The sequence below is a fragment of the Schistocerca nitens genome, chromosome 4, assembly GCF_023898315.1.
Source record: "Schistocerca nitens isolate TAMUIC-IGC-003100 chromosome 4, iqSchNite1.1, whole genome shotgun sequence".
Lineage (NCBI taxonomy): Eukaryota > Metazoa > Arthropoda > Insecta > Orthoptera > Acrididae > Schistocerca > Schistocerca nitens.
In genome coordinates this window covers 522,030,714-522,054,133 of record NC_064617.1, presented here as the reverse complement: position 1 = coordinate 522,054,133, position 23,420 = coordinate 522,030,714, and the positions used below count along the sequence as shown (strand labels likewise).

Genomic DNA, 23,420 nt, shown 5'->3' with positions numbered 1-23,420 from the left:
CATTAAGATGGAGGTTTTAATGTTTCAGGTGTATTACGTAGTCTCTCTCTCTCTCTCTCTCTCTCTCTCTCTCACACACACACCCACACTCATACACACACACACACCACACACATACACACACACACTATTTGATTACAATGCACAGAAAATTCATACAACCTTGTCAAACTGTCAGAAAAGTCCTTGTTTCGTATGTTGTTCAACTCACGCGTCACACTGACTTGACTATTGGTTACGTCGTCAAAGCGTTGGCGCTGCATGTGAATTTCTGCACTTCGTCGTTTTCTGGTAGGTTCGTATGGATAACGCCAGGTTTTGTCACCCATGATGTTTTTTCAAGAGAAAAACTTTTCGCGTTTTCCATTTCAGTCAAGTCGCTGGAGGCGTCCACGAGTTTTGTTTTTCTTCTGGAGTCCTCACATCCTTTTCTCTTCTCCAAACCATTCAGGAGAATATCTTGAACACTTGCTTTAGCGATATTGCTGCAAAGTTATTTGTGACGCAACTACGTTGGCCGACTACTTCTGCACATCCAATTCCTAACATAGCCTGCCCACAACTTACTGGTCTAGTACGCATCTGTTATTTACAGCAATTAGTTCAAGCTGCCACTGTAGTTACTGCACTAACGTCGCTTATATACCACGACTATTATCTATCTCGGAACTTCTTGAAAGAACGATGCTGTTGATAGTTCTCATCGTGGTGAAGGCAACAATTCTCACAATTAAAATCTCATTGTTTGAATTTATATTAAAAGACGGTTCTTGAGAGCGCGACCAAATAGGGTAACGTAGTTACCTGCGTAAGGTTAATAAGTATGACGTGAAGAATCAAGTAAAAACTGTCTCTACTGAAATGAGGCTCACTGTCTGCCATTAGTGGTCTGAAACACTTGTTACGAAGGACTAGTGGGTCGTTTAATAGGTTACCATCGCTTAACCGAGTCACTTCAGTGTTGCGTTGTCAGAACAAGAAAAACGCACAGCCTAACAGGAGTCTAAACGCTTTGCGCCGATGATTTGTTCCGGACTTGCGTGCTAATTGTTCGTATGCCTGTAATTATCTCTCCGGGTGGCAGAGTGGCTGGAGGAGTGGACGCCTGCAAAGCTTTTGTCGGTCGCAGCGAGTGACCTTGTGCCTTGTATTTCATGCTGTGCATCTGCGTCCTTCTACCGTGCACTTCACAAAGCGTGGTTTCACCAGCATTCGTCTGTGATATTTCTGCTGTCGTGCAGTTTCGGTTTGCGTCAAAAAAGATTACTTTCTTCATGTCTCTGTCTACACTAGCTTCACTATGGCTCATCCATACGACAGGGTCAGTAAACTTCGGCTTGCCACGGATCTTAGAGGTCATGTATGCAATTCATTCTCTTACCATCAGCATTTGGACTAATCTGTAGCCTTGCTCACTCTACTTTAACGAACCTAATACTCCTAACATCTTTAGCAGCCTTCTTTCAATATTATTTTCTTTTCGTCCACAGTTTTTCTCCTTGGTTTCTACTTACAGCGTCAGGTTAAATGGCTCTGAGCACTATGGGACTTAACATCTGTGGTCATCAATCCCTAGAACTTAGAACTACGTAAACCTAACTAACCTAAGGACATCACACACATCCATGCCCGAGGCAGGACTCGAACCTGCGACCGTAGCGGTCACGCGGTTCCAGACTGAAGCGCCTAGAACCGCACGGCCACATCGGCCGGCTAGCGTCAGGTTAACTCAGTAAGTGTCCCACTAACCTGTTCCCTCTCATAATAACAGTTTTCAAAATATTTTTTTCCTCACTTGTTCCTTCTACTACACCACCATTTCACCTTTATTCGCTTTTTAGTAACTTCGTTTCCTACCGTTTAGTTCCTAATTTTCAGATAACAGTCGATCAGTTTCATTAGCCGTTACCTTTCTTCTAATTTACAGTAAGGTTTCTGTTCTGTATTTTTTCACTCATTTTTCATGCTATCTACTAAACGCACCGAACTACTTACAGTCAGATTGAACTGGACTGTCCTTCTGGTGCAACACTGAAACTACATTGACAGACAGCGTTTCATAAATGCTCCTTGGCTGGTATCAAAAGTTTGTGAACAAATATTCGAAAACGTCAGTATGAAACGAAGCGTGGACTTCCGTGTGGACAATAAACTGTCAGCGCCGTATGGTGGTAAACAGTCCGCTCATACTTCCTAAGATGTATCAAGAATGGACGTCAGAAAGTAAGTGAAAACTCAAAACATATACTACTAAGCAAAGGAAATGCTCGTAAGACTTGCGAATTCATAAAAGGTGGGACATAATATTCTACCTGTATATCTAATCTCAGATACTCTACTACACTTCGTATTGTATACTGCGGTAAGACAAGTGAAGAAATCAAGTCCTTCATCGATACATACAGACAGTTGTTTACCACTATATGAGCATTGTTAGGTATTTGCCACTCTACACTGAATAGCAACTTGCCGTTGTACGAAGAGGATATAAATGAACAAGCAGGAGTTAAAATGAATCGTACCCTCTACATAATATGTATAACGTACATCCCTTATCAATGGAAAGAAGAAAGGAAAAAAACCGTAGTGCGTACCTACATTTATGAATGTTCTCAGTAACAGTATTGCTGTCCCACGTGCATACTTCACTCTTAACGTCCTGGCCTTTTCAGTACCGCTTCGCTCTCAGTTAGTAGAAAGAAATTACATCACTCAGGATCTCAAGCACTTCATAAGCTTCTTTGTTTTGTAAGTACATTGCTGAGCACCGTTGGGAGAGACTGCATGTACAGCGTCATGTACCGAATGTTTCACAACTCGTATTATATGCTTCAAAGAATTGTAGAAAGGACTTAGTAGATAATGTATTGATAAGTAACCCATGACGGGAAATGTGCCATCTGGATTTGAAATAAGTTTGATACTTCATGGCAGATTAAAACTGTGTGCGGGACCTTTGCCTTTGCGGGCAAGTGCTCTACCATCTGAGTTATCCAAGCACGACTCACGTCCCGTCCTCAAAGCTTTACTTCTGCCATTATCTCGTCTCCTACCTTCCAGACTTCACAGAAGCTCTCCTGCGAACCTGCAGAACCAGCACTCCTGGAAGAAAGGATATTGCGGAGACATGGCTTAGCCACAGCCTGGGGGATGTTTCCAGGTTCGCAGGAGAGCTTCTGTGAAGTTTGGAAGGTAAGAGACGAGATACTGGCAGAAGTAAAGCTGTGAGGACGAGGCGTGAGTCGTGCTTGGGTAGCTCAGATGGTAGAGCACTTGCTCGCGAAAGGCAAAGGACCCGAGTTCGAGTCTCGGTCCGGCACACAGTTTTAATCAGCCAGGAAGTTTCATAACAGCGCACAAAGAGGAAATTTTCATTCTGGAATAAGTTTGATGATCGGATCACTTTCAAATCTACCGATTCACGGTATGCACACAGAGGAGGAAAAAAGCTACGAGCTGCGTGCTCTACAGCAGGTCAAGACATGAGCAATGTTTCGAGCACTCGCCGTCAGGTTCTCTTCTAGACGTGACGAAGGACGTCCTCTTAACAGCAGAGAGTGCTGTGCGTCCATGGGGCACCACAGTCAACCCTCCTAACCGAGAACGTCCAGGTTTCTTGCAGCCTTTATGAAGTCAGACGAAATGGTATGTGATGTCATAGTTACAACTGGGACTAACAAGGGAACCTCCCCATCGCACCCCCCTCAGATTTAGTTATAAGTTGGCACAGTGGATAGGCCTGGAAAAACTGAACACAGATCAATCGAGAAAGCAGGAAGAAGTTGTGTGGAACTGTGAAAAAAATAAGCAAAATATACAAACTGTGTAGTCCATGAGCAACATAGGCAAATAAAGGAGAGCGTGAGCTCAGGAGCGCCGTGGTCTTGTGGTTAGCGTGAGCAACTGCGAAACGAGAGGTCGTTGGTTCTAGTCTTCCCTCGAGTAATAAGTTTAATTTCTTTATTTTCGCAAAGTTATGATCTGTCCGTTCGTTCATTGACGTCTCTGTTCACAGTAATAAGTTTAGTGTCTGTGTTTTGCGACCGCACCGCAAAACCGTGCGATTAGTAGACTAAAGGACGTACCTCTCCAATGGGAACCGAAAACATTTGATCGCAAGGTCATAGGTCAACCGATTCCACCACAGGAAAACATGTCCGATATATTCTATACGACACTGGTGGCGGCATGTGCGTCACATGACAGGAATATGTTGTCGACCCACCGAACTTGTACACTTGGCGAATGGGTAAAAAGATTCTTCTACCTTGCCCGATTTAGGTTTTCTTGTGGATGTGATAATCACTCCCAAAAAAGTGATCGCATCAGATGGACGAACGGACAGACGGACAGATAATAATTCTCTGAAAATAAGAAAATTAAAATATTCACTCACGGGAAGATTTGAACCAAGGATTTCCCGTTCCGCAGCTGCTCACGCTAACCACGGGACCACGGCGCTCCCGACGTGATATTATCCTTGATGTTGCATATGTTGCCCATGGACTACTCAGTTTGTATATTTTGCTTCTTTTTTTCATCGTTCCACACAACTTCTTCCTGTTTTCTCGATTGATCTGTGTTCAGTTTTTCCAGGCCTATCCACTGTGCCAACTTATAACTAAATCTGAGGGGGGTGCGATGGGGAGGTTCCCTTGTAAGACTGCGTCCTCTTCTCAGTTTGTGTGGCACCGTGAAGCGGAAGATTTGAATGTAATCCGAGCTTCCAGGGGTGAGAGGGCGGGGGGGAGGGGGGGGGGGATGGTATTGGTGGAGGACCTAGCTTACCCTGTCACAAGGAGTATGCAATACGAAATCAGTTAAAAGAAATGAACTGAGCCTGTGGCAGTTGTGTTCGGAGATCGTGTATGAGAAAACATCAGTGACAACGAAAGGTTGAGTCCGGCGTGGAGGTGCAGCCAAACTAACAGCCAGAAGCTGCCCTCCCTTAGCAGCAAATCCGTGTTCGAATGACAGGCTGGCACAGATTTTCGATTCTCGCTACATTTCAGACTTATAATAGGTACCCTGATAATGTAAATATTAAACTGAAATTTGGAAACTGTATTTACTTATGGCGTAAATTAAAACATTTATCTGCGCCACTCACTTTTATTTTCTTCCACAATAAGTTCCAAGGTTTTGCATTCTCATCTTCAACTACGTTAAATGAGAATTTCTGTTCCTGGATGCAGACAGTTGTCTGTCTTAAACCTCATTTTGCTACTAATAAGTTATTATGTTTCATTTGTAATCATAATGTCTCACTGCAGCAGGTGCAGCTCATTGTTGGTGTCTGAGGTGAGGGCTCCCAAAAATGTATATCGAAATATATTTCTCAGTAATGAATTACAGAACTTAAATTATGAGGGTGCATTTGCAATATTTTGCACACTGATTTTTAATAATGGCAAGCATCGTTTTTGTAAATTTTCGTATCGAGTGATGTTTTTCAAACAGGAAGAAGCTAAGCATAAGGCTGCACTTTGAAATGTCGAGAAGCTCCTTGTCGCAGAGGTATGGGGCATGGCTTCCGGAAAGCTCATTTCATTCAGCGTAAGAGTGCACTACCAACTTCCACGTGGCTGTTACCTTTCACCGATTACAAAGAAAGTGAACCAACAGAGTGGTTGAACCTTCCTGCCTTATCTCTAAGTTCATATAGCTGCATTATGCTTTGATGCGTCACTGAATGACTTTCAGTGTTAATATTTTGATACTGCTGAAGATGGTTTTTTGCTTCAGCCGCTGACAACCGTATTTGCTGCAGGAAAGGCAAGCTAAGTTTATAAATATCTCACTACAGTGCATTAGCAACCTGTAACATAAGTGACATCACCTAGCGAGGGTTTCACGAATGATTAGATGGAATAAGCTGGCATGTACTGTTTAGTTGCTAAGAATTTTCTTGCTTGCTGACGACATTTGCGTGCTAAAGTGTGATAGTAAGCAGCTTCTTTTGTGAGGGTACTGTGACGAGGTTCTAGTATGTTTTATTTACTTGGTAATAACTGTAACACACTGCGAGTCTGAAAACAGCACAATATGAAGCTAGTGTGCAATTTATTAGGCAGAAATTCGGAACACAAGCTTAGTGTGAAAGTGAAGGAACTTGGCCTGCCCAGATTGTACCTAAACATCAGTCAAACACGGAAGCAGTCCAAATCCAGACGAAGAGTAAATACATACTTTCAGCGGAGTGATGTACCCATTGTTTAAGAAGTATAGCCATCCACGCCATATCTCTCGACACTTTAGCACAACGAACCGTACTGGAAATGACGCGTTTTGGAGAGAACTTTAATTTGGTGTATCATTTAAACTAATATTGTCGTAATACGAAAATATGAACTGAAAACTAACAAACACGACCTGTTTACTTCTGAAATACTTAAATCTACATGAGGGCTACTCGCTTTGCCAGTGTCAGCTAGACACAGTCAAGAAATCATGTCGTGCGTGCACACAGGCAACGCGAACTGAATAAACGCGCACGCACACATACAAACACACACACACACACACACACACACAGACACCCCCCCCCCACACACACACACACACAAACACAAACAGTAAACATACTGTTATAAAATGGTTTCTGCTCGGAAGGTATGTATTGTAGAATTTTCATTACATCGTCTACTTTCTTTTTTATATTGAAGTAAGTCTGCTATAAGTTTGCTTACGGTCATGATGCTTTCTTTTACTCAATACGCGTCTAACGAGCAGCTCTGTTGCTGGGACATGACCCCCTGTTGTAAAAAACGTTGCGTACAGATATAAAGATCAGTTACGTCCGGTGAAAGTAATTTTTAAAAAAGTGGACATGACGCCTTTTCAAAGTCATTGGTTCAAGTGTAACGTGATCCACTGATGCATTTCAAGATGAGGGGGTGAAGTCTCGAAACTCTTCGACACAGATAATGTTGCTTTCAGAGTTATTTACGAGACTAAGAAGCTTTCATCAGTCCGCAGTCCCTCGTCTAGTTTGAGTCTGTGAACCGTTGACAAAAATCTGATGTAAAGACACACCACAACAGCTTATTCGTCCAAAATGCGGCAGCCAGGCGATGGCGACGGCTTGCGGAGCCGTGTGACCTGTAGTTGAGAGCCCGAGCGTACGGTGGAGAGCGTCATCATTGCTAAGTGCTGCTGCTCGCCGGCTGCAGTGTGGACAGAATGGAGCACAACGAAAGTGCGGGCACGCAGGCCGGGGACGCGGACTTGGCAGCGCGGCCGGTGGCGGGCCGTGCCTCTCCGCGCTGCGCTGTGCTGTGCTCTCTCCGACGAGAGCCTTTGTTGTCCCGCGTCCAGGGCGGAGTTTCACCGGGAGATGAGCCAGCGGGGCGCAGCCGGCGCCGTGTGGCGCGCAGAATGCCGATGAGCCGAGCAGTGGGCGTGCGTCGCGAAAGCCATCCACACTGCACTGCCAGCTGCCACCAGCGCCCCTTATGATTAGGCAGCCCTCTGTGCCAGTCTAGCACAGGTGGCACGGAATAGGGCTGCGCAAGTAGCGACTACATTTTGTACCCTACCTAGTACGTATACGCCGTTGTCGAGACACATATTCGTAGCAAAGTATTCGTTACGCGTTACCTTCGTCGCGGAAGGGTAGCGAAGCCAAAATTAATCAAGTTTTTATATCTGATCAAAAGTATTTGGACACCTATTTACTGACGTCAGTATCGGTTGTGTCCACCATTGGCTTTTATGACGGCTTGAACTGTCCTGGGGACAGTCCGAACTGACTATGCAAATGTAGACGAGATGTGGCTCAAATTCAAAGATGTAGTAGCAACAGCAATTGAGAGATTCATACCTCATAAATTGGTAAGAGATGGAACTGATCCCCCGTGGTACACAAAACAGGTCCGAACTCTGTTGCAGAGGCAACGGAAAAAGCATGCGAAGTTCAGAAGAACGCGAAATCCCGAAGATTGGCTAAAATTTACAGACGCGCGAAATTTGGCACGGACTTCAATGCGAGATGCCTTTAATAGGTTCCACAACGAAACATTGTCTCGAAATTTGGTAGAAAATCGGGAAGAAATTCTGGTCGTATGTAAAGTACACAAGCGGCAAGACGCAGTCACCGATAGATCTGTACCTACAGATTGGAAAATTGCGCAGGTCGCACCAATGTTTAAGAAGGGTAGTAGGAGTAATCCATCTAACTACAGACCTACATCATTGACGTCGGTTTGCAGTAGGGTTTTGGAGCATATACTGTATTCAAACATTATGAATCACCTCGAAGGGAACGACCTATTGATACGTAATCAGCATGTTTTCAGAAAACATCGTTCTCGTGCAACGCAGCTAGCTCTTTATTCGCACGAAGTAATGGCCGCTATCGACAGGGGATCTCAAGTTGATTCCGTATTTCTAGATTTCCGGAAAGCTTTTGACACCGTTCCTCACAAGCGACTTCTAATCAAGCTGCGGGCCTATGGGGTATCGTCTCAGTTGTGCGACTGGATTCGTGATTTCCTGTCAGGAAGGTCGCAGTTCGTAGTAATAGACGGCAAATCATCGAGTAAAACTGAAGTGATATCAGGTGTTCCCCAGGGAAGCGTCCTGGGACCTCTGCTGTTCCTGATCTATATAAATGACCTAGGTGACAATCTGAGCAGTTCTCTTAGGTTCTTCGCAGATGATGCTGTAATTTCCCGTCTAGTAAGGTCATCCGAAGATCAGTATCAGTTGCAGAGCGATTTAGAAAAGATTGCTGTATGGTGTGGCAGGTGCCAGTTGACGCTAAATAACGAAAAGTGTGGGGTGATCCACATGAGTTCCAAAAGAAATCCGTTGAAATTCGATTACTCGATAAATAGTACAATTCTCAAGGCTGTCAATTCAACTAAGTACCTGGGTGTTAAAATTACGAACAACTTTAGTTGGAAAGACCACATAGATAATATTGTGGGGAAGGCGAGCCAAAGGTTGCGTTTAATTGGCAGGACACTTACAAGATGCAACAAGTCCACTAAAGAGACAGCTTACACTACACTCGTTCGTCCTCTGTTAGAATATTGCTGAGCGGTGTGGGATCCTTACCAGGTGGGATTGACTGAGGACATCGAAAGGGTGCAAAAAAGAGCAGCTCGTTTTGTATTATCACGTAGTAGGGGAGAGAGTGTGGCAGATATGATACGCGAATTGGGATGGAAGTCATTACAGCAAAGACGTTTTTCGTTGCGGCGAGATCTATTTACGAAATTTCAGTCACCAACTTTCTCTTCCGAATGCGAAAATATTTTGTTGAGCCTAACCTACATAGGTAGGAATGATCATCAAAATAAAATAAGAGAAATCAGAGCTCGAACGGAAAGGTTTAGGTGTTCGTTCTTCCCGCGCGCTGTTCGGGAGTGGAATGGTAGAGAGATAGTATGATTGTGGTTCGACGAACCCTCTGCCAAGCACTTAAATGTGAATTGCAGAGTGGTCATGTAGATGTAGATGTTTTCAGTGAAGTGTGTCAATGCCTGTGGAGGAATGCCAGCCCGTTCTTCCCGAAAAACTGAAACCACACAAATGGTTCAGATGGCTCTAAGCACTATGGGATTTAACATCTGAGGTCATCAGTCCCCTAGACTTAGAACTACTTAAACCTAACTAACCTAAGGACATCACACACATTCATGCCCGAGGCAGGATTCGAACCTGCGACCGTAGCAGCCGCGTGGTTCCGGACTGAAGTACCTAGAACCGCTCGACCACAGCGGCCGGCGATGTTGGACTCTGAGGTTTGGAGCGAAACCGACGCCCTCATTTATTCCACTTATTTCAGGTCGGGTCTCTGGGCAGACTAGTTCATTTCAGGAATGTTGTTGTTGTGGTGGTCTTCAGTCCAGAGACTGGTTTGATGCAGCTCTCCATGCTACTCTATCCCGTGCAAGCTTCTTCATCTCCCAGTACCTACTGCAACCTACATCCTTCTGAATCTGCTTAGTGTATTCATCTCTTGGTCTCCCTCTACGATTTTTACCCTCCACGTTGCCCTCCAGTGCTAAATTGGTGATCCCTTGATGCCTCAGAAGATGTCCTACCAACCGATCCCATCTTCTAGTCAAGGTGTGCCACAAATTTCTCTTCTCCCTAATTCTATTTAATACCTCCTCATTAGTTATGTGATCTACCCATCTAATCTTCAGCATTCTTTTGTAGCACCACATTTCGAAAGCTTCTAATCTCTTCTTGTCCAAACTATTTATCGTCCACGTTTCACTTCCATACATGGCCACACTCCATACAAATAGTTTCAGAAACGACTTCCTGACTCTTAAATCTATACTCGATGTTAACAAATTTCTCTTCAGAAACGCTTCGACCATTATCAGTTATTTTGCTCCCCAAATGGCAAAACTCATTTACTACTTTAAGCGTCTCATTTCCTAATCCAATACCCTCATCACCACCCGATTTAATTCGACTAGATTCCATTACCTTCGTTTTGATTTTGTTGATGTTCATCTTATATCCTCCATTCAAGACACGGTCCATTCCGTTCAGTTGCTCTTCCAGGTCCTTTGCTGTCTCTAACAGAATTAAAATGTCATCGGCGAGCCTCAAAGTTTTTATTTCTTCTCCATGGATTTTAATTCCGAATCTGAATTTTTCTTTTGTTTCCTTTACTGCTTGCTCAATATACAGATTGAATAACATCGGGGATAGGCTACAACCCTGTCTCACTCCCTTCCCAACCACTGATTCCCTTTCATGCCCCTCTACTCTTGTAACTGCCATCTGGTTTCTGTACAAATTGTAAATAGCCTTCCGCTCCCTGTATCTTACCCCTGCCACCTTCAGAATTTGAAATAGAGTATTCCAGTCAACATTGTCAAAAATTTTCTCTAAGTCTACAAATGCTAGAAACGTAGGTTTATTGTCCACAAATTGTGGCCTCGTAGATGCTGCTTTATGTCAGGGTGCGTTCTACTTCTGATCGCCCTTTGTACACCAATCATCGTCTCCGAACTGTTTCTCTACTGTACGGAGCACACAACGTTGTGAAACGTGTTCACATTGATCCACCTTTTTAAAGTTTCACTAAGCGCAGTGAGGGGACCACACCTAACCTCGATGAACACCACCATACCATAAAATCACCTGCTCCGAACTTTACTGTGGGCACTATACATAATGGCAGGTATCTTCCCCAGGCATTCGTCAGACACAGAGTCTTCCCTCGGAGTGCCACAGGGTGTACCGCAGTCCACCCCTCTAAACCACTCCTTTCCAGCCCTCCACTGTCCAGCTTCTCTTTGCATCACTTCAAGCAGCACACTGCACTGACTGCAGAAGGCTCTACCTTATGAGGAGCTACTGCACCATTATTCTCTATTCTTCTTAACTCCTTTCTCACGGTCGTTGTGCTAGTTGGACAGCTGGTAGTATTTCGGAACTCACAAGAGATTCCGTCTGCTGATTTCGTGCTGGTTTTTTTTTTTATTTTTTTTTTTTACAAATACCCTCTTAATGTTCGACGGTGTCTGCCAGGTCTTAGTTCAGCTGTGGTTGTTCCTTCGCGTTTTCATTCCACCACAGTTACATCACCAACAGTCGACTTGGACAACTTTAGATCCCACGCCCGGGTTCCCGGGTTCGATTCCCGACGGGGTCAGGGATTTTCTCTGCCTCGTGATGACTGGGTGTTGTGTGATGTCCTTAGGTTAGTTAGGTTTAAGTAGTTCTAAGTTCTAGGGGACTGATGACCGTAGCTGTTAAGTCCCATAGTGCTCAGAGCCTTTGGACAACTTTAGAAAGGTTTGATTGGTTACTCAGTTGGCATCCAGTGACTAGTCGACAATCGACATCACTGAACTCTCCTGGCTGACGACTTCAGCAGTTACTGCATCTGTGCTGACAAAAGAATACTCCCCGTCTCCTTTTATACGGGGGCATCCACCTGTCATGACATCTATTGGTCAACTGCGAGCTACCTACGGATGTACAGATACTTTTTATCAGACAACAGATCTATTCGATGTTGCCGACAGATGTACTCTTTGCAAAGTGTTCGATACTCATTTCTTTCGTCAATGAAAGGCACTGAATCTGAAGTATACAAATCATTTGTTCAGCCAATACGTGTAGTAAGAACATTATGTAAAGTTAATAACTGTAAAGCCGCCTGCGTAGCCTTGGTCACAAACTTACAGCATGTGGGTGGCGCTCGAGGCAGAGGTACGCCGGTTCGAATTCTGATGGTGTGGAATTTGCACTGCCAGCATTTGGCCTTCAAGGGAAGGAGAGTTGGTGGTAAAAGGTTCCTGATCACCTGTCTTTGCGCCAATGTCCTGGATTAAATTCCAACCTCCCCGCAGTGTCACATGAACGGAGGGTATGTGACACAGTCGGTCTTGATGCGTCCGTCGGTCGGGGGCGCTAAACTAGGAGGCCTTCACTGGCGCTATTCAAGAGGCGTAGGCTTTGTGCCCACACCGGGTTTTACACTCTCCCTTTCTTTCATCCATGACAACACAAATTTAAAACTACACTGTACACGGCACAGATACATACTTGCCACTTCATATCAGGTCGAGGGAAGGTAACGGCAAACCACCTCCACACCCGAGTGTGGAACACTTTGACTTTGAGATAACAGTAAATATTGCAGAAGTCTTTTTAAGGATCTTTGTAATTGTTACAATCATTTCTCAACACATTTATTCCACAATGCTTTTTGTTGCTGATAATAGAAATCAGTTTTATGTGAACAATGATACAGAGTCACAACATGAGACACAAAACCAATGTACTATAGGCGTTGCCTCCTTACTCAGGGTTCAGAACGGAGTAATATACTCTGCTAGTAAGACATTCAAAAAGCTCCCACTGACATAAAAAGTAAATTAAAACAATGATCTGTGTCACTAACTTTTTATTTGCTTCCAAGGAGCGTTTCGATGGCTTACATCCTAATCTTCAGATGGATCAGTAATGCTGGATGTAGCCATCAGACCAAAATGCTGTTTGATAAGCTAATCCAGATGAGGGGGGTAAGCCACAAGGCAGCGTCGTTGGAGGAAATAAAATGTGACAGACGCAGATCATCTGTGTCTTGAAAATTCGCAAATCATAGTCCGGCACGAATTACATACACCTCCCATCTATCATAAATCATTGCACTGCGAATCTCTATGAATTCAAATGAAAATCAGGAACATACCTCACTATCCACTCTTTCTACAAGTTATATGAATATCTAGATTCAGGGACTGAAAAGCTCTGTTAGTTAAAAACGAGTAGCAATGTTACAATGCTGTATGTCAAGAAATAATGTAATATAAATAGGACTCTGGAGTACAAGGGAATAGTACAGGGAGAGCCCTAAATACATAAGAATTGGAATAAAAAATGGTCAAATAAACTTAAATTGTTTGGGATTCACACACGACTTATTCGCTAAAATCGTTAAAGAAGCCAGAAATCAAATAACAAGTTTTTAAAATATAGCACGAAAAGTAGGATTCTAGATATAATTCGAAAATACTGAGGTAATGATAGCAGATCCATTAATAATTAACAGTGTAACACCAGATAAAAGTGAAAATAGTGAAACATATTAAATACCCAAGAGAAACTATAAAGTACAACTTGGAAGAGAAACCCGTGTGACAAGAAGGAATTAATAAAATAATAAAAGCTCAGAATTGAAACATTATAAGACGGTGATTCAACCAGAGGTGATATGCAGAAGTGAAACTCCTTTCAGACTCACTCAGAAAAACAGAATAGACGAAACAGTATAGAGAAGAATAGCTAGAGCATGCATAAATAGTAAGTTTCAAAAAGATGGACAATTGTGGATCGTTCGAAATGAAATGGTGTATACCGAACTGGAGTAGATACTGCACGGAAGAAAATGATGTCTTTTTTCCGTCACGAGAATAACAGAAACCGGATTAGTAAAAAAGGAAATCGGGGAGTATACGAAAGATCTAGAATTAATCCTGAACGATTTGAAACAAAAAAATTAAAGCAACGGAAAAGTAAAGAATAAGATATAAATCAAAAATAGACAAACGACTTATAATAAGAAGGATATTTAAAGATGATAAACGACGAAAAAGATGAGAACAAATGAAACAGTACTGAGCAATTCTGAAAGAAAACTTATTGGTGAAGAAGACCAGAAAATGACTGACCGAAGTGGTGCACAAGACCGTAAAAACAGAACCAGGAGAAGAAAATAGGACTAACTATTTATCAACGTGAAAAATATTTTTTTTGAAAAATATAACTGTAATCAAGTAAATATTAAAATACTAATTGCAGATAAACATCAGCTACGTAGTAAAACTGTAGAGGCAGCAACGTTGTTGAAACTGACAGCTTTCTTACTTATTTATTCTGGCAGATTTAGATGGTGTCAACGTGAATAGCTTTAGACTGTGCAGTGATAATTTATTGTGACTGCAGTTAACAGATTAAATTTCTAAGATGTCTTTGTCCTGCTTTGTCTCATGTTGATGGATACCTTGACTCATTTCACGTTCATGAGGGTTCTCCCTCTTGATGGGATCCACAGAAGAGATTGAATAAACGAATTACTCACGTAGCCATTACATATGCACTGTGGTGACAAAACTCGTGGGACAGCGATATGCACATACACAGAGGGCGGTAGTATAAAAGGGCAGTGCATTGGTGGGGCTCCCATTTGTACTCATGTGATTCATGTCAAAAGGTTTCCGACGTGATAATGGACGCACGACGTGAATTTACAGACTTTGAATGCGGAACGGTAGTTGGAGCTACACGCATGGGACATTCCATTTCGGAAATCGTTGGTGTATTAGCTATTCCAAGATCCACAGTGTTAAGAGTGTGCAGAGAATACCACATTTCAGACATTAATTCAACACGGACAACGCAATGGTCGACGGCCTTCGCTTAACGACTGAGAGCACCGGCGTTTGCGTAGAGTTGTTAGTGGTTCAAAAATAGTTCAAATGGCTCTGAGCACTATGGGACTTAACAGCTGTGGTCATCAGTCCCCTAGAACTTAGAACTACTTAAACCTAACTAACCTAAGGACGTCACACACATCCATGCCCGAGGCAGGATTCGAACCTGCGACCGTAGCAGTCGCTCGGTTCCGGACTGCGCGCCTAGAACCGCGAGACCACCGCGGCCGGCGTTAGTGCTAACAGACAAGTAACACTGCGTAAAATGACCGCAAAAACCAATGTGGGAAGTACGAGGAACGCATCCGTTAGGATAGTGCGGCGAAATTTGGTGTTAATGGGCAATGGCGGCAGATGACCGACGGGAGTGCCTTTGCTAACAGCACGACATCGAGTGCAGTGCCTCTCCTGAGCTCGTGACCATATCGGTTGGACAATATTCCACTGGAAAACGGTGGTCTGGTCAGATGAGTCCAGTTTCAGTTGGTAAGAGCTGATGGTAGGGTTTGAATGTGGCGCAGACCCCACGAAGTCATGGACGTAAGTTGGCAACGAGGCAATGTGCAAGCTGCTGGTGGCTCCATGATGGTGTGAACTGTGTTCACATGGTGTGGACTGCGTCCTCTGGTCCAAGTGAACCGATCATTGACTGGAAATGGTTAAGTTCGGTTTTTTGGAGACCATTTATTTCCTACATACTGATGAACAGTCACTATGGCTGTTGTAGCATTAATGCGAACAGTTGAAGTTGGAAGAGTTGAGTCGTTGTCTGCGCTACATACAATGAATTAAAGCCCCCGCTGTGTTTTTATATTTGCACGCGAAGGCTCATCTCAGGAACTACTGTAGGGATTTTAATACGGTTTTTACTAATAGATAAACTGATTCACGAGAAAGGTGTGTATGTATTATTTATTACCTAGACCAGTCGTACATACTTAGTGCTACCCGTGTAAATCCGGGGCAGATCTCTAGGATCAAAATAATTCCAAACAGAATCGCCATGCCTGCCCTCAGGTAGGCCACTATATGAAAGGGCAAGGCAAGACCACGTAACTGTCGCCGAGCGGCGGAAACTGCATTCGAACAGATTGTCGTGTAGTTCTGCAACAATCCCCGTTTTAATACCGTTCGCTAGGGAAAAATTCGACAGTTTTCTGTACGGCGGAAACCGTAGCGTGTTAAACGATGGAGTGGAGATTTGTGAATATTGCCGACTCCTCCCGAGCAGGACTTGAACTGCATACGGGAAAGAAAACATGGTGAATCAGAAAATGTATCCAACACTTCACACCACTAACGACTTACTCCTGTGAGAGTAAGTAATTGGAGGAATATGAAAACTAGTGATTCGACAAAGACGTACGGGAAAGGAAACAGGCGAGTAACGAAAGGTTTCCACTACTCCCAGTGCGTTGAGGGTAACGAACTGGAGGAATGCGAAAACTACTGACTTGGCCAGAGCCGGGCACGCACCACGTGCGGGGAATAAAACATGCGAGTAACGAAACGTTTCAGGTAATAACGAAACAGCACTTCCAACAGAGTGGAATACTTGTTACTCAGTAACGAAAATATACGATACGCAACAGCCCTACCACGAAATTCTGTACAGACAGGTAGGTGCTCGAAATAAATTCTTTAGTCTGTTCCCAGAGACATATTTTGGTCAGCTGCACGGAGGTGACATTTCCATAGGCACTCTAATTCAGGAGAACGTCTTCTCTTTCTTTGTCATTTTGCTTTTCTGCAGAACGATCTGATGGCGTCCTCTATCACTCTGCATATTCTACTGTTCTTCTCTCCATAAATATACCACCCATCGATAATTATTTTTCGTATTCTAGTCTCATTCTTCCTCTATAATTTCCCCTTCTACTAGTCCCTCCAGAGTAAAGTTAACTATTCCTTAAAGCACATGCTACTTACCGATACATTTTTCCTGTTTTTAGAGTGCCACTCTATTTTGTGCTAAGTCTTTATTTTGAACACAGTTGTCTGTGAGTAGACTACCTAGGTACACATCTTTGAGTCGCTATTAACTCTCACAGGGGTACAGACTGCTGCATACCAAAACTGTTGCACTATAAGAGAGACTTAGGAAGTAAAGCAGGTCGCAGTTTGACGTTCTTACGACATTGTAATTCCCAGAGACAAAGTCCTCAGTTCGATACTGATGGGATCAGAAACTGCAGAAACTATTCTCAAGTCAGCCTGAGCCGAGTTCGTCGGGACGAACGTCTTCAGCCCACTACCCATCCAGAAACGAAGTCCATACAGTCGTCAATATGAACAGCGACATTTAAAAATGTATTCTAGAATGCCATACCTCGGATATTCAGGTGGTCAGAACTAGGAACGTACTTATTAAACGGTATCCATTGCACACGTCTCTCAATTAGAATTAATCACGACCACTGACGGTTCTTAGGAACTCAGTAGATTAATCATTTGGAGCAGACGCGCTTCATGTAAGTTTGCACTTATGTCATTGAACGCGAAATACGTTTCACCTGTAGAGTGTTTGTTAGACTGGGCGCTGATCCAGACCTTTGGAAAGCCATTTCATTATCTAATCTCGCTTCATTTTATGCCATGAAGATCAAATTCAACCTGAAATCATCGCAGTGTTACCTGTACGTGTTGTAAGAGAGTGGTTTCTTGTAGCCCTTTCAGACATGAGACGAAACTATGAGACGCATTCCGTAAGTCAGGTCCTATTGGTCGAGAAATGGGAATCACAGTAAAAATCAAAAATGTTTTATTTGCAATACTTAGTCTCACCTTCCAGCAACGTCTATACATAGTCGCCGCTTCGTATGAGTCATTTGTCGTAGCGTTGTACCAACTTTCCAATACCCTCGTCATAGAAGGCAGCCGCCTGCACTTTTCGCCGATTCTCTAAGCTGATCTGCTGTTTGTTATCTGTGCCGAAACGTTGACTTCATGGTCAGCGGTTAGTGTCAGCAGAGATGAAAATAGAGGGAGCAAAGTCCATGCTGTATGGAGGGCGATCAGACACTTCCCATCGAAAACGCTGCACGGCCGTCCTCATTGCCCCTACAGACTGCGGCCGAGAACTGCCATGAAGAAGCATGTGCATAACAGTTATATTGTATGGGCCGCATCTAATCAGGCGAAATCTCTCATGGGCAGTCATACTTGGCGATAGCCACTCTTATCTAAGTATCTTTCCGCGCTCACTGTGCGCTCGGAACTGAAAAGGCAGACGTGATGCGATCAACGGGCATACTAGAGTCACTGCCCAACACAATTAGGCAAAGCTTTATCGGATTTTCACTGTGGTTTCCGTTTCGCGACCGTTCGGACCTCGCTTTCGGAATACGTCTCGTATTTAAGCTTCCTAAATGAAGATGCACATGTGTAATCAGTATTGATTGGGCGTTGTAACCGTAAAGAAGTAAACAACACCCAAGGATTAGGCCTCAGGAGAGTTTAAGCTGGCCGACTACTTCCCACAAAGCAGTGCGAGGAGCGATCTACGATCGTTGGACGTGTGATCAGCATGTTGGCACTCCATCCAGTTGTTATTTTCAGTTTGTGAACCCTGTTGATGCCACTGCTCCTTTATTCAAGTACCCCTCATTTGTCCTCAAGAGGGTGAATGGACCCCGTACCAGGCCTTCCTACCTTAAAAAAAAATCCGAGGAATCGAACCTGGTTCTTCCACATCGAAGGCAGCGACGCAAGCCACTTTTTAAAACAAACATCTTTCGTCTATGGAGGTGGGTAATAGAAAGTCGTTAGTTCAATTATCTTTCAAGATTTGACTAATGCATCCATTAATAGACAGGCTAAAAAGCAGAAAACTTTTAGGAAGAGAATTTTAAACGTGAGTCAGCTATAGCCGTGAAAGCGAAAAGATCCTGGCAGTCTAGCGCTGGTAACGGGGTCGGCTGTGTTGTGGCAGCAAGCCAGGGATGAAACTCGCGACTCCTCCCATCCCCCCCCCCCCCCACCACAAACCCTTGAGGTTGCAAACAGTAATCAGTGCCAAGTGTCCCAGTGTCGTCTCTTGTTGCGTGACGGCACGCATTTCACCTTTTCGACCGCACTCCTTCGTTGTGCCGTTTGCCAATACTGGACAATCAGGGCAAACATTTTGGAATGGAAATGAGCGTACAGCATTGTGGGCCGGGAGTCTCCCATTCGGGGGCGTTCGGCCGCCGAGGGAAAGTGCTTATTGCATTCGACGCCACACTGGGCGACTTGCGCGCCGGAATTTTGGAATGATTGCCACTGAAGCTGTAATTTCACTCTCATCGTCAAAACGAAAGAAACGTTTCCAGGTCTCTATGCATCTCCTCTACATGCGGCTCGGTATAGAATTTTCATGGTTGTTTGACATGTTTTCAGAAGACTACCGAAATAGTCCTTCAGTAATCTGGTTACAATGACTGTCAAAAATTAACCAATCATACACATGTAGTGCATTCGATGTCCACTGCAAGGTGAAATTCATGCCTCCTCCCAGAGACTAGCTGCGTGAAGTTACATAGCTGGCAAGGATATCAGCGATATTTTAGTCAAGATCAGCAACAGTTTATCGATATTTTTAAATGGCCTTCAGAATATCAATGATACACACGTAACCATTCGATGTCCACTGCTATCTGAAATTCATCCCTCCTCCCAGAGACTAGCTGCGTGAAGTTACATAGCTGGCAAGGATATCAGCGATATTTTAGTCAAGGTCAGCAACAGTTTATCGATATTTTTAAATGGCCTTCAGAATATCAGTAATTAATAACCGATTGATTGTAAATGGGGATAGGAGGTACAGATTCAGACATATAACACACACAGCACTTAGAAAGCTTCCGAGGGCGCGGTAGCTGTCAATATACGATACATTGTTTGGGTTGGTTGGTTGCTAGGGAGAGGGGACCAAACAGTGAGGTCATCGGTCCCATCGGATTAGGGAAATATGGGGAAGGAAGTTGGCCGTGGCCTTTCAATTGAACCATCACGGTATTTGCCTGAAGCGATTAAGGGAAATCACGGAAAAACTAAATCAAGATGCCCGGACGCGAGTTTGAACCGTTGTCCTCCATAATGCGAGTTCAGTGTGCTTCACTCCGCCATCTCGATTAGTGATTATTTAGTAACATCTAATGTTAATTGAATCACGTTAATGGGGAGCTAATGTGAAAATCCTCAGGAGTGTAAACTCGAACTTGCTCCGTATTCTTCCATTTCTCATCAAGTTAACCAACTCAAAAATTTATAACGCAGTTTCCTTTTGCACTTCTGTGGTTGCAGGTGTACTAGTACTCACAAGTATACATTGATACATAATAATTACTTTTTTATTATGCTCATTTTGAGTATAGTCCATCGAGAGTGTATTTGTGAACAAAATTGAACAAAAATTACTTCACATCATACAATAGTCGTTACAAGTTGCTTCAATAAGTAACATGTGTGCTGCGATTACATCTTCACGGTAACAAAATGAAAAAAAAATGTTTTACGTTGAAACACAGTACTCAGTTCATAAAACTAAAGCTTACCTATTTATAAGTACACTGTGTTTCCTATGAGAAAAGTTATAGTCTGCTAAGAAGCCTTCTATGCGGCGCACATGAAATCTAAGTTCCAGGACATTATTAAGGATTTTTGTAATAGTGATACCTAGTCAAGAACACACATAGCGCAGTAGTTACTGTCCCAAGTTTGTTATCAATGGATATTATCAAAAATGCTATCTCCCAAATGTGCAAATATCTAGTAATTGAGTTAATGAACTATAGGACGTGTACATCGAATTTTTATTTTATCGTTCGCCAATGTTCACAGAACTGTAAGGAAAGTTTATCTTTTACGATACTGCAGTTTCAAATATACGATTCGTCACACGTAAATATTAACACGATGTTATTAGATGTTTGCAAGTCTCTGTTTGACTACAGTCCTCTGACTACATCTTTGCGAATAATAGGTAAAAACGCATTGCGTCGTGAAATATCATTAATCATCACTCATGAGTAGTACCACGCGTGTCGACAAGCCTCTCAGCAAAGGGAAAACTAGATATTACATTTTATTCTTTAGAACAAAGAGCTCGCTTCGTGAAACTAAAGATTACCTATTTCTAACTACAATGTGTCTCCGTGAGAATGGTTATACTCTGCTAAACAGAACTACATATTCCTGAAAATTGCATGTCAGGGCATGGTTATTATTTTGTAAGAGTGTTAACGAGTCAGAAGCACACATAACGCCGCAGTCATTGTCTCACAGCACTAATAAAACCACCACCACTTCAATGTATTTTTTTTTTTTACGGATTACTACTGATTTCAATTGCAAGTAATGTAGTGTCGTCGTGGATAACTATTGAGGTCGCAAGAAATTCATATGTGATGATGAACTCGTAGGTGGGATGCCAAGAAAATTTTGCCTAAAGTGCTTCAAGTTATGTTCCGGAACTTTTTTTTCTGATTTTGGGTTTCACAACTCTTCAGAAAAAGCACGACCGCGCTTTTGTACCTGCACAAAATATCGTTCACCCATTTATTCGAACTTCCATTTCACAAGACAGACTTAATGAAATAATTCGCCACTTCAAGAACACGTGTCTTCATGTCGTTTACGAAAAAACAGATGAAGTGCGTTCCACTAACGCCTCGCGGTAGACGCAGGTCCGGCAGTAAACACAACACTCACCTGCGCCGTCGTCATGTTCGTCGCTCAGTCGTCGCGCCGCCTGTAGTCGGGAGTCTAGGCGTCGGGGCTAGCTAGCAGCGTCGTCGCGCGTGTCTCGGTACCCTGCGGCTCCGTTCAGGCGGACAGCATCCCGGACGCACTCGCTCGCACACACACCACGCACGGCAGTGAGGCGCGCGCCCGCCTGGCCGGCTATATAGCCGGTGACCCACATCGCCCCTCCACGGGCCAGCGCGGTTTCCCTTTCCCATTGCCGCGGCCGCCGGTTTCCATCTCGTCGGCGGCATCCCCCGCCCTGCGGGGTGCCGTCCTTCCACCAGGTGCATCGCATTCCGGACCGTACGCCACCGAGGCCTGCTGCAACCTGAACCGATTTCAGTTCAGGAATACGACGTAACTCATCTGCATGGTTACACAGAGGACCAAACCGTCCAAGAACTATATTGTTTCAACTATAATAAACAACAATACAAACTCAGAGTAAGATCAGGGAACTACTGCACTGCTGGCCACTAAAACAGCAACCCCAGGAAAGACAAAAATAACGAAGTGTTCCACATTATACGAGGGCAGTTCAATAAGTAATGCAACACATTTTTTTTCTCGGCCAATTTTGGTTGAAAAAACCGGAAATTTCTTGTGGAATATTTTCAAACATTCCCGCTTCGTCTCGTATAGTTTCATTGACTTCCGACAGGTGGCAGCGCTGTACGGAGCTGTTAAAATGGCGTCTGTAACGGATGTGCGTTGCAAACAACGGGCAGTGATCGAGTTTCTTTTGGCGGAAAACCAGGGCATCTCAGATATTCATAGGCGCTTGCAGAATGTCTACGGTGATCTGGCAGTGGACAAAAGCACGGTGAGTCGTTGGGCAAAGCGTGTGTCATCATCGCCGCAAGGTCAAGCAAGACTGTCTGATCTCCCGCGTGCGGGCCGGCCGTGCACAGCTGTGACTCCTGCAATGGCGGAGCGTGCGAACACACTCGTTCGAGATGATCGACGGATCACCATCAAACAACTCAGTGCTCAACTTGACATCTCTGTTGGTAGTGCTGTCACAATTGTTCACCAGTTGGGATATTCAAAGGTTTGTTCCCGCTGGGTCCCTCGTTGTCTAACCGAACAGCATAAAGAGCAAAGGAGAACCATCTGTGCGGAATTGCTTGCTCGTCATGTGGCTGAGGGTGACAATTTCTTGTCAAAGATTGTTACAGGCGATGAAACATGGGTTCATCACTTCGAACCTGAAACAAAACGGCAATCAATGGAGTGGCGCCACACCCACTCCCCTACCAAGAAAAAGTTTAAAGCCATACCCTCAGCCGGTAAAGTCATGGTTACAGTCTTCTGGGACGCTGAAGGGGTTATTCTGTTCGATGTCCTTCCTCATGGTCAAACGATCAACTCTGAAGTGTATTGTGCTACTCTTCAGAAATTGAAGAAACGACTTCAGCGTGTTCGTAGGCACAAAAATCAGAACGAACTGCTCCTTCTTTATGACAACGCAAGACCTCACACAGGTCTTCGCACCCGAGAGGAGCTCACAAAACTTCAGTGGACTGTTCTTCCTCATGCACCCTACAGCCCCGATCTCGCACCGTCGGATTTCCATATGTTTCGCCCAATGAAGGACGCAATCCGTGGGACGCACTACGCGGATGATGAAGAAGTTATTGATGCAGTACGACGTTGGCTCCGACATCGACCAGTGGAATGGTACCGTGCAGGCATACAGGCCCTCATTTCAAGGTGGCGTAAGGCCGTAGCATTGAATGGAGATTACGTTGAAAAATAGTGTTGTGTAGCTAAAAGATT

At 43.9% G+C, this 23,420-nt stretch overlaps 1 protein-coding gene across 1 annotated transcript in view; it reads right to left on the bottom strand.

Moving 5' to 3' along the window:
- LOC126253140 (uncharacterized) overlaps window positions 1–21,751 on the bottom strand; it is a 240,575-nt gene extending 218,824 nt beyond the window's left edge. The window contains exon 1 of the mRNA XM_049954286.1: window positions 21,606–21,751. Within this exon, the coding sequence (XP_049810243.1) occupies window positions 21,606–21,620 (15 nt within the window). The 5' untranslated portion in view covers window positions 21,621–21,751. The remainder of the gene's footprint in view (window positions 1–21,605) is intronic.
- Between the last annotated feature and the right edge of the window lie 1,669 nt (window positions 21,752–23,420).